The following is a 16,330-nucleotide window of genomic DNA, read 5'->3' on the forward strand; positions in this document are numbered from 1 at the left end:
ACCAATTTCTAGAATTTTTGTGATTGCAAAACTAAAGCTTGGTCCTCGTTAAACAACTCTCCACTCAACCTCTAATATAGTCTTTATATATTCCAGTGGGTTTCATAGTTTTAAGCTCTTATATTTAGATTATCGACACACTTAGAGCTAGTTTTTGTCTATGGTGTACTGTGTCGTGTTAAAGGCCTCCCTGTCTATGATTCTTTTACTAGCAGTATGCATCATGTGAAGGTGTTGAATGTTTGCCTCATCTTTGTGTCCATGGAGGCAATCATGGTTTTTCATTTCTTTCTATTACTGATTGTTTTTTTTTTTTATGTTAAAGCACCCTTGCTCTTTTAGGGTAAAACACTTTTGTTGAGGCAACACAACCCTCTTCCTGTGCTGCTGTGTTTACTTTCCTAGCATTTTGTTAGGGATTTTTATAAAGCTTCCTGGGTTGTGGTTTTTTCTTTTCTTGTAGCATCTGTGGGCCTTTGGTGTCAAGGTATTGCACACCTGATGGAATGTGTTGGCATATACTTCCCTTTCTTCTACTTTGTGGGGAAGTTTGAGTAGGATTGGTCTTAATTTTTCTTTAAATATTTGGTGGAATTTCCTAGTGAAACCATCTGGTCCTGGTCCTGGGCTTTGTTGGGAGATTTTTGATGATTAATTCACTTTTTTCACATTGAAAGCCCATTGACACTTTTTTTTTTCTCTTGAGACACTCTAGGTAATTTTGTGTTTTTGTAAGGATTTGAATATTTTACTTAGGTTATTTAACTTGATATAGTTGATCGTTGTTTTCTTGTATTTTTTTTTTAAATATAAGAGTTATTTTATTTACTTGAAAGGCAGAGAAAGAGAGAGAGAGAAGCCTTCCGTCTGCTGGTTCCCTGCCCACATGGCAACAACAGCCAGAGCTAGGTCATGTCAAAGGCAGGAGGCAGGAGTTTCTTCTGAGTCTCCTATGTGGTACAAGGGTCCAAGCGCTGGAGTCCTCTCATGCTTTTCCAGGTGCATTATCGGGGAGCTGGGTTGGAAATGAAACAGCCAGGATGCTAGAACTGCAGGCAGAGGCTTAATGCTCTATGCCACCACAATGGCCTCATTGTCTTCTTGTTTTAACATTCTCACGTATTGTCTGCACTCACATAGCTAAGCCAGGCAGGCTGAAGGCTCCTCAGTTTTGTTGATCTTTTGGAAGAGCCAGTTTGGCTTCATTGAGTTTCTCCATTGCTTTTCCATTCTCTCCTAGTAGTCATTATTACTTTCCTTCTGGCTGTGGATTCTGTCTGGTCTTCTTTGGTAGTTTCTGAAGAGATAGAATTAGATTGTTGGTCTGAGAACTTTCTTTTTTTAAGTATAGTTTCTACAAGCAGGAGTTTGCACACAGTCACTACTTTGGCTGCATCCTACAGGCTTAGGTATGTTTTGTTTTCATTTGCATTCATCTGAAAGTGCTTCCTAATTTCCCTGGTGAGGTTTTCTTGGACCCAGGGATTTAGAGTGTGGATATTTTTGGGCATTTGATGATTTTTCAGATTACTTCTATTAATTGTTTCTGGTTTCCTTTTTTTTTTTTCTATTGTGATCAGAGAATGATTCTCGTGATTTCAACTTTTGAAATTGGAGGAACATTTTATGGCCTAACGTATGGTCTCTCCTGGTGAAGATTCCACAGGCCTTGAAGAACACGTGTCCTGCCGTTGTTGGGATGCAGGATTTTTTAAAATGTCTGTCAGGTCCGGTCAATTTATAATGTTCAAACTCCCATTTAAGTTGAAAAAAAAAATGCAAGCTCTTGGAGGTCTTCAAGAAATCAAGCCCTGATTAATTATTTAAACGTTGAATGAAATTCCTCCCAATCTGAATTTGTTCTTAATGAGATAGGGGATGGTGCTTCTTAACCTAAATTGATAGACCATCAAGAAAGACTCTTGAGCCCCATGGGAGTTTCTTTAGAGTATGCTTATGTCTTCCTTATTTCCATGCGTGTCCGCTGGGCAAGTCCACACAGCGTGGAAGCTGCTGGCCGTGGACCTGTGTGGGTATTTTAGAGGACGTCAGGATGTGCTCTGTGCGACTGGAAATATCTTTGTGTCGTCGAGTGTTTCTACCCGAAGGGGCAGTACTGGCCCCTATGGAATGGAGAAATGCCCAGTGATTTTAAATTGCTCATATTTGCTTCCCATCCAAACCCTGAAGCCATGTTTTAAAATAACTTCAGGAATATGAAATGCAGAAAACAAAAGAAGAAGACTTCCTGAGGCTGTTTGACCGATGGAAAGAAGAAGAAAAGGAGAAACTAGTTGGTGAAATGGAAAAGGTCAAGGAGATGTTTATGAAGGAGTTTAAAGAATTAACTTCCAAGAATTCAGCACTAGAATATGTAAGTATTAAGCCTTGCGGGTTCTTGCGCTTTGGGTTGCTTCGAAACGAGCCATTTGGGTGATTCTGGCCGGAGGGCTGTACTGTGCCCACGTGGGATATCACTCTCCCCGGGAAACTCGGGGGGTTGCTTGAGGCCTACGGAAGACAGGAGTTGAACCTTTGACACAGGAAGCTTTGGCTCTGCTCCCCGGTAGAGAATACTTACGGGGTGCATTTGATAAGACCACAGAGGAGGGTCCCTCATTCCATATCTGCTTGGGCTCAGATAGCATGTTTTGGAACTCTCCTCTGTCATGATTGGAAAGGGTGGCATAGAAAACATTGCTCCGAAACCACCCATCTCCGCTGGGGAATTCTGAGCTCACTGGGTGAGCGCCTTTGGCCCCTTATCCTCTGGGCAAAGTGGTGAGGGAGCTGAGGGGAGATCCTCTAGCTCCCTCTAGGGGCCAAAACGTTTTATACACAAGACTAGAGCAATGTGTTCTGGAATCCCACGTGGAGCCCTCTGAACTCTGTCGTAAGGGCCAACCCATGGGACGAATATTACTCATCAGCTGCTTTTTTCTTTTATGAGCTGGAAGCTTAAGTGTTTTTTAATTTTAAAGGGTGAGGAAAAATCAAAAGACTTTTGTGACAATATGAAGATTACGTGAAGTTTGCATGCTCTCTGTAGTGAACTGTCATTGGAACACAGGCACGCACAGCTGTCTGCGCCCAGGCTGTGGAGCTTTCTTGCTGGAGCAATAGAGTTGAAAGTTTTTAACTGAGGCCTTTGTGTGTCTCCCAGTTACTCTCTGGCCCTTCTGGAAGTTTGCTGTTGTCAATACACCCTTCTAAAGCACATGGGGCAAGATAGTAACCATCTTGGAAGTGGGTGTTTCCTGTGCTGTTCTTTCAGCCTCTTCAAAGCCTGTAACTTCCTGATAAAAGCTGAAGAGAAATTTCTCTGTGCGGTTCTCAGCATGGGCCTCCTGGAGTGGTGAGGAGGGGATTCCTGTCACCTCCGGGGTCTCTGTGCTGGAACCCCCAGGCGCTGATGTCTCTTTGTGGTTTTGATCCTTCCTTCCTTCTAAACATTTATTTATTTTTATTGGAAACTCAGATTTACAGAGAGAAGGAGAGACAGAAAGAAAGATCCTCCACCTGCTGGTTCACTCCTCAAGTAGCTGCAGTGGTTGATTTTGAACCAATTTGAAGCCAGAAGCCAGGAGCCAGGAGCAGCTTCTTCGGTCTCCCGTGTGGGTCTCAAGGCTTTCAGCCATCCTCCACTGCTTTCCCAGGCCACAAGCAGGGAGCTGGATGGGAAGTGGAGTGGCTGGGACACGAATCAGTGCCTGTATGGGATCCTGGTGCATACAAGGCGAGGACTCCAGCCACGCAGATACTGCACCTGACCGCTCTGTGTGGTTCCTTGGGCCATTTCTGCTCTGGGGTCCTTTCCCGGCTCACCTGTGATTCCTTCCTCAGGCGGGACATGGCAGAGCCCATAGAAACAGGTGTTACCACCCCCACCAACAGCACCTCCCCTTCTGAAGACCACACCCATCTCTCCCACAGTGCCCTCCTGCCTGTGACAGTTCTTTAGCCTGGGAGCCCCGATCCCCCCAGACCCCTGCCTCCTGCTCCCGAACAATCAGAGGCGAGCTTCCCCCCCCAGCTGTTCACCCGGGGGCTTTTCTTTTCAAAGCTGTATTAAGATGTAATTCATGACTCATACAAATCAATGGGCTTTAGGACATTCACAGAGTCAAGACGCCATCACCCCAGTCCTTGATAACAGTGTTGCCATCAGTCCCCGCCCTCCTCCCTGACTCTGACGGCTGCTGATCTTTTCTTTTTCGAAGGAGTTACCTGTTCTGGATATTGCACATGAGTTTTCTCAGTGGCTCCTTTCATGTCACATAGTGGTTTTAAGATGCACCAAATTGTAGCCTGTATCAGACCTTCATTCATTCTTGCTGAATGAGGCTCTGTTGCATTGGATCTTCTTTGTCCACGTACCAGGTGACAAGCATTTGATTTATTTGCCCCTTTTGTCTATATGGTTGTAACGACTTAACAGAGAGTATTCATTTGCACAGTGGTTCCGTCACTGTGTGGGATACTCACATCCCATCTTGGGATGTCCAGTTCGAGTCCTGGCTGCTCCCCTCCCCATCCCACTTCCTGCTGTTGTACACCATGGGAGTTAACAGTTGATGGCTCATGTGCATGGGTCCCTGCCACCCATGTGCAAAATCTGGATTGAATTCTGGGTTTAGCCTGGGCCAGCCCTGGCTGTTGTAGGCAGATGGGAGAGTGAACCAGCAGATGGACGATCTCTCTCTGTTTGTCTCCTTGCCTGCATGCTTATCTGTCTCTCTCTGAGTTTCAACTAATATGTAAATAAGTAACTTCTAAAAAATGAACTATAGATTTTACTGTTTACGACAGTCTTAGATTTACAGAAGAACTGAGCAGATGGCATAGAAAGATCTTCATGAGCCCTGCATAGTTTCCACTAATACTGACTTAGCACTCTGGCACTTTGGTTGCACTAGTGAAATACTAGATGAGTAGATAATATTCTCTTCTGATTTCTCATGTCCCTACCTAGCATCCTTTTTTTTCTGCCCCAAGTCTCCATCCAGCATGGGGCGTTCTATGCAGCTTCATGTCTCCTTAACATACCTCTTGTCTGAGGCAAGGTTTCAGATTTGGTTTTGATGATCTTGATCATTTTGAGAAGTACCGTTCCAGGTATATGACAGGATCCCTGTTGGAGGGAGGGGAGTAATCTAATATTTCCCCATGATTAGACTGAGCTCATAGGGTTGTGTTTTTTTAAATAGGTTTTTGGGGGAAGAAATACAGTGACACTTCCATTACATTGTGTAAGGTGGCACACAATGTGTTTTATGACTGTTGATTTGGCTTTCATTCCCTGGCTGGGGAACATTGTCAGTAGCAAGTTCCTCTGCTGAAAAGATACCTTCCCCCAATGCTGTGCTGTTTGAAATGAAGCCACTTGGGGAAGCCACAGTTAATGAGTCGGGAAGCTTGCGACCCATCCTTTGGTCTGGAAGTGAGCTTTTTACCTGCAGTGGTGCGCTGAAACTCTTATGCTGCAAGTAACTTTGAGAACAGCATAAAACCAAAGGGTAAAATTAAAATGTTGTCCTGGGTATTAGACTTATTTTTCTTACTACAGAGAAATACCTGAGGCCAGTACCTATAAAGGGAAAGTTTATGTAGCACAGAATATTCCTGATTCAAGTCCAAGATCAGCTTGGTATCTGGTGAGTGTGGAGCTTGTGCAGGGCAAGGATCCCATTGAGGAGCCAGGAGGCAGAGCTGGTGCCCGGGCCCAAACTCAGACCTTTATGGCAGCCCTCTGGTGAGAACTCCAGAGGGCACCAGAGGACTGCCTTCGAGGGCACACTCCCAATGACCTGAGTCCCTCCCTGCTTAAGTCCCATACAAAGAGGACACTAAGATGTCAGGGCTTAGACTCCTGGGTGAGTTTGGGAGCTACATCCTTCTCTGCCCATAGTATACCCCTAATCGATGTCCTCTCGGGGTCCTGGGACTGTCCTGGCCTCCATCTAATTGCTCAGTTCCCCAGTTTCTGGCAGCTGTTGCATCTTTATCACTTTTTAAGATCTATTATTTCAGATTAGAAAGTTTGATTTTCCTTTCCACTTTGCACCCTGTAAATGTTCTGACGGGAAGACCAGAAGTGGGAGAAATGGGCTATGCTTCCTGTGGGAAGACGGGGAGGGAGGAGCTGGAAGAATGTCCGGAAGGACAGTCTGATTTCAAACAAGGCTGTGTCCTCCTGGTTTCGGTCGATATTTTGGTCCTACCAAGAGAGAGCATCTGTACCGGTGATTTCTGATCCTGTTTGACAGCAACTGTCAGAAATCCAAAAGTCCAACCTGCAGATCAAGTCCAACATCGGCACGCTGAGAGACGCACACGAGTTGAAAGACGGCCGCTCTCCGCACTCTCGGGATCTGCAACACGTGATGCAGCTGCTGGACAGCCAGGTGCGTGAGAAGTCGTGGGGACTGCCCGCAGTGTCCCCAGGGCTCTCGGGAGGCAGCCCCCGCAGCGCACGCGAAGGGGGTGCGTTCGTTTCTTCTTGTTTCCTAAAAGCTGCTGGATTTATACTAGCTCTTCGTTAAACGCTTGCTCTTGATGAACAGATATCACTACAGCAAGACAGTCGGTACATGGTTGTCCTGTTTTCCTAACAATGTCCATCGAAATGGATGCTTTTGTTTGTTTTTCCATGTTTCTGACATAGCTGTCGCTCTCCAAGGGCGTGGAAAGGTGCGATGAAGCACTGGGTTTGTTCTTGGAGATTGCATGCACGACACGGGAGCAAACTGACGCTCTTGCATGTTTATCAGACGCAGCTGCGACCTCCGGAAGTGAGGCTCTGTGCTTAGCTCAGGTTTTGTCGTGGTGGTTTAGAGGGATTTAAACAGCAACAACAACCATGAAACAGATGTCAGATGAGTTTGCGAATTCAGGTTTTGAAGGAAAATCCAGTGCTCACTCACCGTGTCAGAAGAGATGCTTTCTTTCTGTTTGAGACATGGGCTTAACTTCTCTGCCACTCGTGTCTTGCCTCCCAGCTCCACTGCAGCCAGGTCAGTTTGTGTCCAGTCTTTAAAAACCTTCCTGTAACTTCCTCGGTCCCCCAAGCTTTTACAGGAGGAAGACCTGAGCCCTTGGCCAGCAGCTGAGATCCTTTGGGGCCAGGGCCCTGCACCTTACCCCCTGTTTCCTGTTTTCCCTCAGGCTCCAGCAGTCCCATAGCTCATATTCCCATTCCTGCTTTGGCTCTTGCTGCTTTCCTACCTGTCGTGCATTTCCCAGCCTTCAGCACCTGTCTCTTACCCCTTCTCCCATCCTGTTGGCCCTCTGTGTTCATGGGCCGCGCATCCGTCACCTCTGTACTGGACACATGCAGACCCGTGTTTCTTCTGAATTAAACAACCATTTACTTGCCTTTGGTTTGCATTGGGGAGTATAGATTATCCAGAGATTTCGACTTAGAGTATACAGGAGGGTCAGTCAGTGTAGGTCCTAGGCTGTGCCAATGCAGCTTTATGTGAGGACCTGAGTGTCCTCGGGATTCAGTGTCCCAGTGCTTACTCGAATCAGTCCCCTGTGAATACTAACAGGGTGACCATTTCCAGCTGGAGTGGTACGTCTTCCAGAAAGTTCCCCGGCTTGGGACCTGAGCATAGACACATGAGAAGGCAGCTCTGTTGTCCACTTTCCCCCTGGGCAGAGCAGCGAGCATTGCCTTCCCATCTCTCTCCATTGGCCTGGGGCTGCCCAGCCTGGTGTCCAGTCTGTGGGACTGGGAATCATTGTTTCCAGCAGAACTGCTGGCTCTTGCTTCCAGCCTGCCTCCCATGAATGGAAGGACATGGTTTTGAAATGCAAAGGTCCTGTCTGCATTTCCCGTGTTCCATCCCTGTGAGCTGCGTCCAGTGATGTTCCTTTCTGGCCCCTTACATGGGCAAATGTTTTCTGTTGTTGTAAATACTATTTTATCAGAACACAGCTGGCCCAGTCATTTATAGTGTATCTGCAGCTGTTCTCTCACAATTAATACTTGTGATGAATTTTGGCCTCAGAATCTAAGATAATTATTAATAGTTTAGTAGAGAATCTTTGTTGAACACCTACCTTACTGTGTAAGGTTAAAACAAATAGCATGTAAGTTTAACTATTTCCAGCTATATCTGTTTTTTAAAATAACAGCTAAAATTTTGCCAGCTAGGTAGCTAGATTTCCCACCAAAAAGGAGGCTCCTGTTGTAAGAGATTCCGTTGTAACAGCTGCACATAAATTATTTATTTCACTCTTTATAGGAAAGCAAGTGGAAAGCTCAGGTGCAAGCCCTTCATGAAGAACACAAGAAGGGAAAGAACCAGGTAAGCTCACACACTAATGGCCATGCAGGGCGTTTTCTTTACAAGGAATGGTATCTGTCCACTTAAAAACATGTGGAGCAATGTGTAACAGAAGTAAAACTACTTGTAATTCCAATACCAAGATGTTCACTGCTACTGTTTCATTATAATTTCTAGTGGTGTTCTGTCTATGTTATCAGGAATATTGCATTTCTGTGTGTTTAGAAATCAGTCTCTACATAGAGTATGAAACTTGGATTTTACTTTAGAGTTTTATGTCCTTTTCATTTTATACATATAACTACTTTGCAATATAAAACTAAATCTTAACAGGGAGAGAGAAAGATCTTCCATCTGCTGATTTACTCTCCAAATGGCTACAACAGTCAGGGCTGGGCTGGGAGCGTCTTCTAGGTCTCACAAGTGGATGACTAAGGCCCAAGCAATTGGAACGTCTTGCACTGCTTTTCCTAGGTTATTAGCAAGGGGCTAGATTTGAAGTGGAGCTGCTGAGACACAAACCAATGTTCCCATGAGATGCTGATATCCCAGGCAGTGGTTTAACCTTATATTCTTTTTTTTTAAACCTTATATTCTTATGAATGTGTTATTTTAATCATTTTTTTATTGTGGCACTATGGTTCAGTGGCTTAATCCTTGTCTTGCACACTCAAAATTCCATGTGGGTGCAGTTCATTTCCTGGCTGCTGCATTTTCCATCCCGCTCCCTGCCTGTGTCTTGGGAAAACAGTATAGGATGGCCCAAAGCCTGTACCCATGTGGAAAACCCGAAAGAATCTCCTGGCTTCTGATCAACTTAGCCCTGGCCATTGAGGCCGCTTGAAGCAGCAGATGGAGGATCCTGTCTGTAAATCTGCCTTTCCAATCTGTTTTTTAAAAATAATAATAAAATAAAATAAATAAAAATAATAAAGTAAAATAATAAATCTTAAAAAAAAACAGATCTTAAAAAATGTATGTTTCTATGTTTGTCTTTTACAGAGATGCAGTATAAGTAATTTTAAAATAAATACTACTACATGGTTTAATCACTTCAACAAACAAAATTTAATTATGACACTTCCTTTCGCCAGAAATTTAACTGTTATAATGTCTTTAGGGGACAGGCATTTGGCCTAGTGGTTAAGCTGCCATTCCAGTTGGGCCACCCAGGTCTCAAATAGGAGTGCCCAGACATGAGTGCTGGCTTCTCTGCTAATTCCACTGTCCTTTTAAGGTGTACTCTGGAGTCAGCAGTTGTTGGGTCAAGTGCCTGGGTCCCAGCCACCTGCATGGGAGACCCATGTGAAATTTCCGGCTCCCAGCTTTGCCCTGGCCCAATTGTGCCTGTTGCTGCAACTTGGATAGTGAACCAGCTTTTCTGTCTTTCTGCCTTTTAAATGAATACATTTCAAACTGTATCATTGCTAGGAGAGGAAATTGGAACCACAGTTTTTCCTCTATTGCACTCAGAATGTCATTGAGTCATGGACATGATGTGTAGAGTTTATGAACAAATGCATAGCAGTTTAAAAAGCCTTGGGAATCCTATCATTTTTGGGGTAGTGATTCCACTCAGGAGATATTTAGTGAGTGTGCTTCATGTGATGGAGCTGAAAAGAGAGAATGACCACAGGTTGCTTGTGTCCAACAAGGTGGAGAAGGGAGGATGCTGACTGACGGGGTCAGAGCGCTGGGAACCGAGCAGAGTTTGTTCTGGCTGGGGCAAGGCTTTGTGTAACAGGTCTGAATGGAAGTGCCTGCTTCACTTCTGCATATGGCAAGTGGCTTCCAAGCCCACTCAGGTGCAATTTCTTCCATGTCTCACATAGCTTTGAGTATATTTCCATTCTCTGCACCCTTAGCTGAGTCCCTTCGCCATTGCTGAAAGAACCGCCTAATTGGTCTCTCCAAGTGCCTCCCTTCTCCTTTTATGTGAGAGACAAAGATAGAGAGAGAGAGAAGAGGGAGAAAAATCGATCCCATTGGGTGACTAACTTTGTCAGTCTCTCTGACGCCTACCGACCTGTCTTCCCTTCCTTATTTATTTAAGTGAGACAGAGACAGAATGAATGAGAGCTCCCATTTGGTTGTTCACTCCGCCACATGCCTGCAGTGGCTGTGACTGGGCTGGCCAATCAATCCCGGTTTTGCAAGTGGGTGACAGGACCCTGGTCAGTTACAGCATGACTGCTGTCTCCTGGGAGAGCCAGGCACTTGGAGGGGGAATATGGGCATCTTGGCCACTGAGCTGAGAGCCTCCCTCAATCTTGCTGCTTCTTCATCTGCCCTGCAGAGAGTGGGCAACAAAACCTGGTTTTTGGCCACCAACTGCAGCTCATCCTGTCTGCTCTGCCCGAACCTGCTCTTTCTAACTACAATGGTCTTCTGGCAGTTTCTGGGACATTCTTAGAACATTCCGGCCCCTTTGTTTTCTCTTTTACTTGGTCTTTACCTGTCTGGTAGCAGTTTTTCCTTCTGTGTAGTGAATTGCTACAACTCGGTGGCTTACAGTGTTGTAATTATTATCACAACAGTTTCACCCACAAGGTGTGTTCATGGCATTGGCTGGCACTGTCTCCTCAAGTGCAGCGCCTAATGGCTAACTCTGAGGTGGAGACCGTGGCTCCCAGAGGCCACTTCCCTGTCTCAGTGGCTGGGTGGGCTTTTTCCAGGCCAGCTACAAAGTGTCTCCTGCTTTCATTCTCCCCTTTAAGAAAGGCTTAGACTTTCTTTGAAAGGACTTGGCCGAATAAAACATACCCAGCCTTGTCATCTGCCTTCTCGTCAACTCACAGCGGGCAGGTGTGGGGCTGTGTCTGCAGATACCCCTCGTCTTTGCTACAGCCCACCCTGCATATGCACAGAGGCATCGGTGCCACACAGCACAAGGCTGGGGAATATGTAGGGTGCGTGCGCTAGGGGCTATACCCTTGAAGGTCATCTTAGAGTTCTGCCCACCACCAAGTAAGCAGCCCCTTTTGTCACTTCCCAAGTGCAGCTCTGGTTCCTGTCGGACAAGGCCTTCTCTGCTTCCCTGTTGTCATTTATGCCCTGTCTCACCAGATTGTTAGCCCTGTGAGCGAAGGGCTCTAACTTTCCACTCTCTTGCCATCATCCACCAGCATGCCAAAAATATGGTGCTTTAAGATGCTTGCTGAATGAATGTGAAAGCTAGCTAGCCAGGTAACCTGGGGAATCTCTCAGACTACTCTTTCATAGATGATGAAAACAGAGGAGGTGTCTCTAGGCCTGGGCCTACTTTGCGCTAGGTTCTCATGGATGCACATAGTGCTTGCTTGTGACAATCCTTTCCTGTAGCTAGCAGGCTGGCAGTCATCTCCCTATGCAGCAGGTTTTACCTATGGCAGCCAGGAAGTGCGATCCCAGGAGCATTGTGTGGATGGTGTCTCCTCATAGATCTATTCCGCAAGAAATATTCCCTGTTGTTCCTCTCTTTTACATGGAAAATTCGCCCCTTGTTGCCTTGTACAGCTGTGCCAGAATTGGCTTCTGAGTATTTACAGATTTACATATTTCTTGTCAATGAATCAGGATATTAGTCAGTCTTTCTTCCTTCCTTCCTTCCCTTTCTTCCTTCCTTCCCTTCCTTCCCTCCCTCCTTCCTTCCCTTCATTCCCGCCTTTCTGCCTTTCCTTGCCGTGCTTTGCCTTACTTCTCTTTGCCTTTCCTCCCTTCTTTCTTTCTTTTTCTTTTTTTCAATTTTATTTTATTTTTATTGGAAAGCCATATATACAGAGAGGAGGAGAGACAGAGAGCAAGATCTTCCTTCCGATGAGTCACTCCCCAAGGGAGGGCAACGGCCAGTACAGCGCCGATCCGAAGCCAGGAACCAGGAACCTCCTCCGAGTCTCCCATGCAGGTGCAGGGTCCCAAGGCTTTGGCTTGTCCTCTGCTGCTTTCCCAGGCCACAAGCAGGGAGCTGGAAGGGAAGTGGGGCTGCCGAGTTATGAACCAGTGCCCATACAGGATCTTGGTGCCTGCAAGGTGAGGACTTTAGCTGCTAGGCTACCGCATGGGGCCCCCTTCCTTCCTTTTTAAAGTTGGCTTATCAGCACACTACTGGGTTCTTGGGAGCAGTTCGAAATAAACTGATATTGGAGTTTACCATGTATTTAATCCTACTCTGAATTCTGAGGGGTAGATACTGCTGCCCCTTTTATTTATTAGGAAACAGAGGCTTTGCAAGATAAGGTCTTGGGGTCGACACTGTGTCATAGCTAGTATAGCTGCTGCTATGGTGCTGGCATCCCATATGAGTGCTGGCTGGAGTCCTAGGGCCCTTGCACCCACGTGGGAAATCCAAAGAGGCTCCTGGCTCCTGACTTCAGACTGGCCAAACTCCAGCCATTGCAGCCATTTGGGAAATGGAATATTCTTTCTCTAACTCTGCCTTCCAAATAAATGAATAAATCTCAAAAAAAAAAAAAAAGTGGGCCCGGCGCGGTGGCGCAAGTGGTTAAAGGTCCTCGCCTTGCACGCCCGGGATCCCATATGGGCGCCGGTTCTAATCCCGGCAGCCCCGCTTCCCTTCCAGCTCCCTGCCTGTGGCCTGGGAAAGCAGTCGAGGACGGCCCAAAGCTTTGGGACCCTGCACCCGCGTGGGAGACCCGGAAGAGGCTCCTGGCTTCGGATCGGCATAGTATCGGCCCGTTGTGCTCACTTGGGGAGTGAATCATTGGACGGAAGATCTTCCTCTCTGTCTCTCCTCTCTGTATATCCGCCTTTCCAATGAAAAAATAATAAAAAATAAATCTTTAAAAAAAAAAAGTGCTAGCTTGTTCCACAAACACTGCTGTTTAATCTTGGGCACACTGTTATGCTTCGGGGACTTAGCTGGTAGAGGGGAGGGGAGTGGGGGAAGCACAGGGTGCTTGCTCTTCTGTAGGGAGAAAGCTCTCCTTTGAGATGCTCTAAGGGAACTCCCAGAGGTTCACAGAATATAGAACAAAAAGAAAATGGCTGCAAAACTATTTTGAAACAGCGTACATTTTTTGCAACATTTTCCATGAACATTTTGAAGATCCCGTATAGTATCCCCAATGAGGGATGCACTCAGACTTAGCTGTAGCTTCTTTACAAAGGGCACGTGCCCAATGCCACCCCCTAGACCTGCTGCAGTAGATGAGTCTAAGACATGCACAGAGTTGGAAAGAAACCACAACGACACCTATTCTGACTTGGATTCATGGTTTGATCCACTGCTCTTAGTCTTCAAAGTTCCTACTCTTCCTTCCTCAAGGCATCTGTCTAGCATTGTGAGATTGAATTCAGGCTGAGTAATAGGGAGTAGGTTGTAGATTCTTATTACATTGAAGACCTGCTGCGATCCAGGCCCTGGTGCTGAGTTCAGGGGTCCCGTGGCTGGATTAGAGCAGGAGTTTCAGGTTGTACATGTTGTCATTGCAAGCAGAGGTGCTCTTGCACGGAGGAGGCAGTGAGGGCCTGCCTGCGTACTGAGAGGTGTGTCGCCTCAGGTACTGGGATTGTGCATGGCCACCAGGCTGCACTGTTCGCCCATCTGCTGGCCTGGCCTGCTTCGAAGCTGTGCACATCTCTCTTTTTCTCCTAGAGCCTAACAGAAGGGTGAATTCAATCAGGTTTAGTAATCTCTGCCCAAGACCTAACTATTAATTATTCCACATGATTGGTGCCTACTGTGCCCACAATGCACATATTGTATTTCTCTGTTTGGGGGAAGTTTGCATTTGCCAACTTTTGATTGCCTTAACCTGGATACTTGGCAGTCTTTTTTTTTTTTAATAGCATTGGTAGGAGTTCAAAGGGAGTCACGGGCTAGCGGTGGGTGTACTCCTATGACCTAGCCCAAGATGCTGGAGAGCTGGGGAGGTGCAGAACGGCCACCCAGTGACAGGAAAGGAATGAGGGTTCACGTGGTGGACAGGTGGAGGAAGACATGGAGAACATGACAGATCACAAAATACAGGCTCCCAGGCTGCGAACTTTTTGAAATAATTTCTGGGCTTAAGCTCTCCACATTCCTGTCGGTTAACTCTTCTGTGCTCTTTCTGACCCAGTCTTCCCCCACGTCTCCATCCCCATTAAAATTGTATTCCTTTTGTGTATGCAATCATACCTTACTGAAACACAAACCTCTGCATTGATATAATAGGCACATTATAAATAAGGTCAAGAGCCATGTCAGGTCTGTGTGGTTGCCATCACTGACAGTGCAGGTGAATTCTGTTCATTAGGTGGAGTGACCGTCCAGGAAATGTTAGAAGGCACACTGAATAACAGATCTCTGTACTGCTAATTTCTTCCAATCTTGAGTTCAGTGTCACCATGATAGCCCCTTAATGCTATGGTTTGGATATCGGTCTGGATGTTGGATGTGCTCCAGAGACCCATATATGCAAGGCCCCGTCTGCCCTGAGTCTTAGGTCAATGTCACTAAGAAGATAGAAACTCAATCCAATTGGAGGTGGTGCCTTATGGCAGTGCTGAGATTGGATTAAGTTGTTGGCCTAGAGCCCCCATAATCAGATCACAATGGCCTAATAAGGAGATGTGGGCAGACACTGTCCCATGTGATGCTGTGGGTTTGCATGGGACTCATCAAGCAGGAAAGCATTCCCTGGAGGCCAAAGCAATGGGGCTGCCCAACCTTGGATTAGGAACCTCCCAAACTGGTCTGAAATAAACCCTTCTTTTGTAACTAGCTTGAGTCTGACATTTAGTTACAATAAAGAAAAGCTAAATAACATAGCTTTCTCCACATCCTCTGCTTTAGTCTGTTTTGGGTTGTTGTAACAAAATACCTGAGACTGGGAAATCTGTAAAGGATTGGGATTTACTTTGGTTCATGGTTCTGGGGGCCGGCAATTTCCAAGAGTGTCTAGTCAGCCTTCTGCTAGGGCCTGCGGCCGATGCAGCATCTGGCGGAAAATGGAAGGGCATGCGAGCACACAGTGGAGTTAAAGCATAAAGGGCAGCCTTGCTGGGTTACAGCTTGTTCTTGGGGTCACCACTGAAGCCCCACAAGAGCAGTACACTGCTGGGAGAGGTTGGCATTCCCTCTTCACCATTTAATTGCCTTTTGAAGGCCCCATCTCTCCCCATGACCACGGTGGCAGTAACACTTCAGCATGAGTTTGGGGGAGAAAAAATCATGTTCAAATAGTAGCCTTCCCTTTCTTTTTGGGGCCTTAAACAACTCCTTATCTTACCAATCATTTCCCAGACCCAAAACTTTCATCCTGAATCCTGAGTATTTTTACTGGCTATTTTTTTTTTTTTCTTATTTTGGCTTAGCGATACCCAGACTGCTTTTGGGAGCATTCTTGCAGGACTCAGTAAAGATATAGTCAAGGTCCTTGAAGCCTGAAGGCTGTTCTTTATGTTCCACTCAGGGAGTATCTCTAGTCTGGTTCTACTTGGTATCTGGCCAGCCTCATAGGACACAGAGCCCTTCCAAAGCAAGGCCACACAACGGACAGTAGTGACTTGGAAGCCACCAAAGGGCCGTGTGGCTCCAGCTTTCTGAATTTGGGCTGGAATTTCCCCCATCTATATAACGGCTGAAAAATGCATCCATAGCATTGTGATGGATATACATGAAACAACTTTATGTGGTATCTAGAACTTCAGGTTGATAAGAATAATAAATGAATTAAGGAATGCTAGTCCTAATGATCTTATATGCCCATCCAGAGGCTGATACGCTTCCTGCTCTTTGACTTGACCAGCACACCGTGTCTCCTTGTCTCCATTTCAGATGTTATGCTTGGCATATCCTTAGCCCTGGTTCCCATGCCTGCTTCTTCCCTTGGTGACAGAACTACTGCATTGCTCTAGGAGAAATTCTTGAATTATTTCTGTCCAGCCAATGATGTCTCCTGGTATTAAATATCTAGAGACAAATCCACCTGTGCATTTTTGAGTTGCTCTGGCCTCTCTCTAGCCTATCTTTTTTTTCCTTCTCTTCGTTCCTTTCTTCCTCCCCCTTTTCCTCTGTCCACTTGCCCCGCAAAACACATACCTTCTTTTTCTCAGTA

At 46.1% G+C, this 16,330-nt stretch overlaps 1 protein-coding gene across 1 annotated transcript in view; it reads left to right on the top strand.

The window, feature by feature from the left end:
• Positions 1–16,330, top strand: part of DZIP1 (DAZ interacting zinc finger protein 1) — a 51,398-nt gene that overhangs the window by 10,054 nt on the left and 25,014 nt on the right. The window contains exons 8-10 of the mRNA XM_040991546.1: positions 2,213–2,374; positions 6,267–6,404; positions 8,250–8,312. Of these exons, the coding sequence (XP_040847480.1) occupies positions 2,213–2,374; positions 6,267–6,404; positions 8,250–8,312 (363 nt within the window). The remainder of the gene's footprint in view (positions 1–2,212; positions 2,375–6,266; positions 6,405–8,249; positions 8,313–16,330) is intronic.

The sequence above is a fragment of the Ochotona curzoniae genome, unplaced genomic scaffold, assembly GCF_017591425.1.
Source record: "Ochotona curzoniae isolate NIBS_2020 unplaced genomic scaffold, NIBS_Ocur_1.0 contig_64, whole genome shotgun sequence".
Taxonomy (NCBI): Eukaryota; Metazoa; Chordata; class Mammalia; order Lagomorpha; family Ochotonidae; genus Ochotona; species Ochotona curzoniae.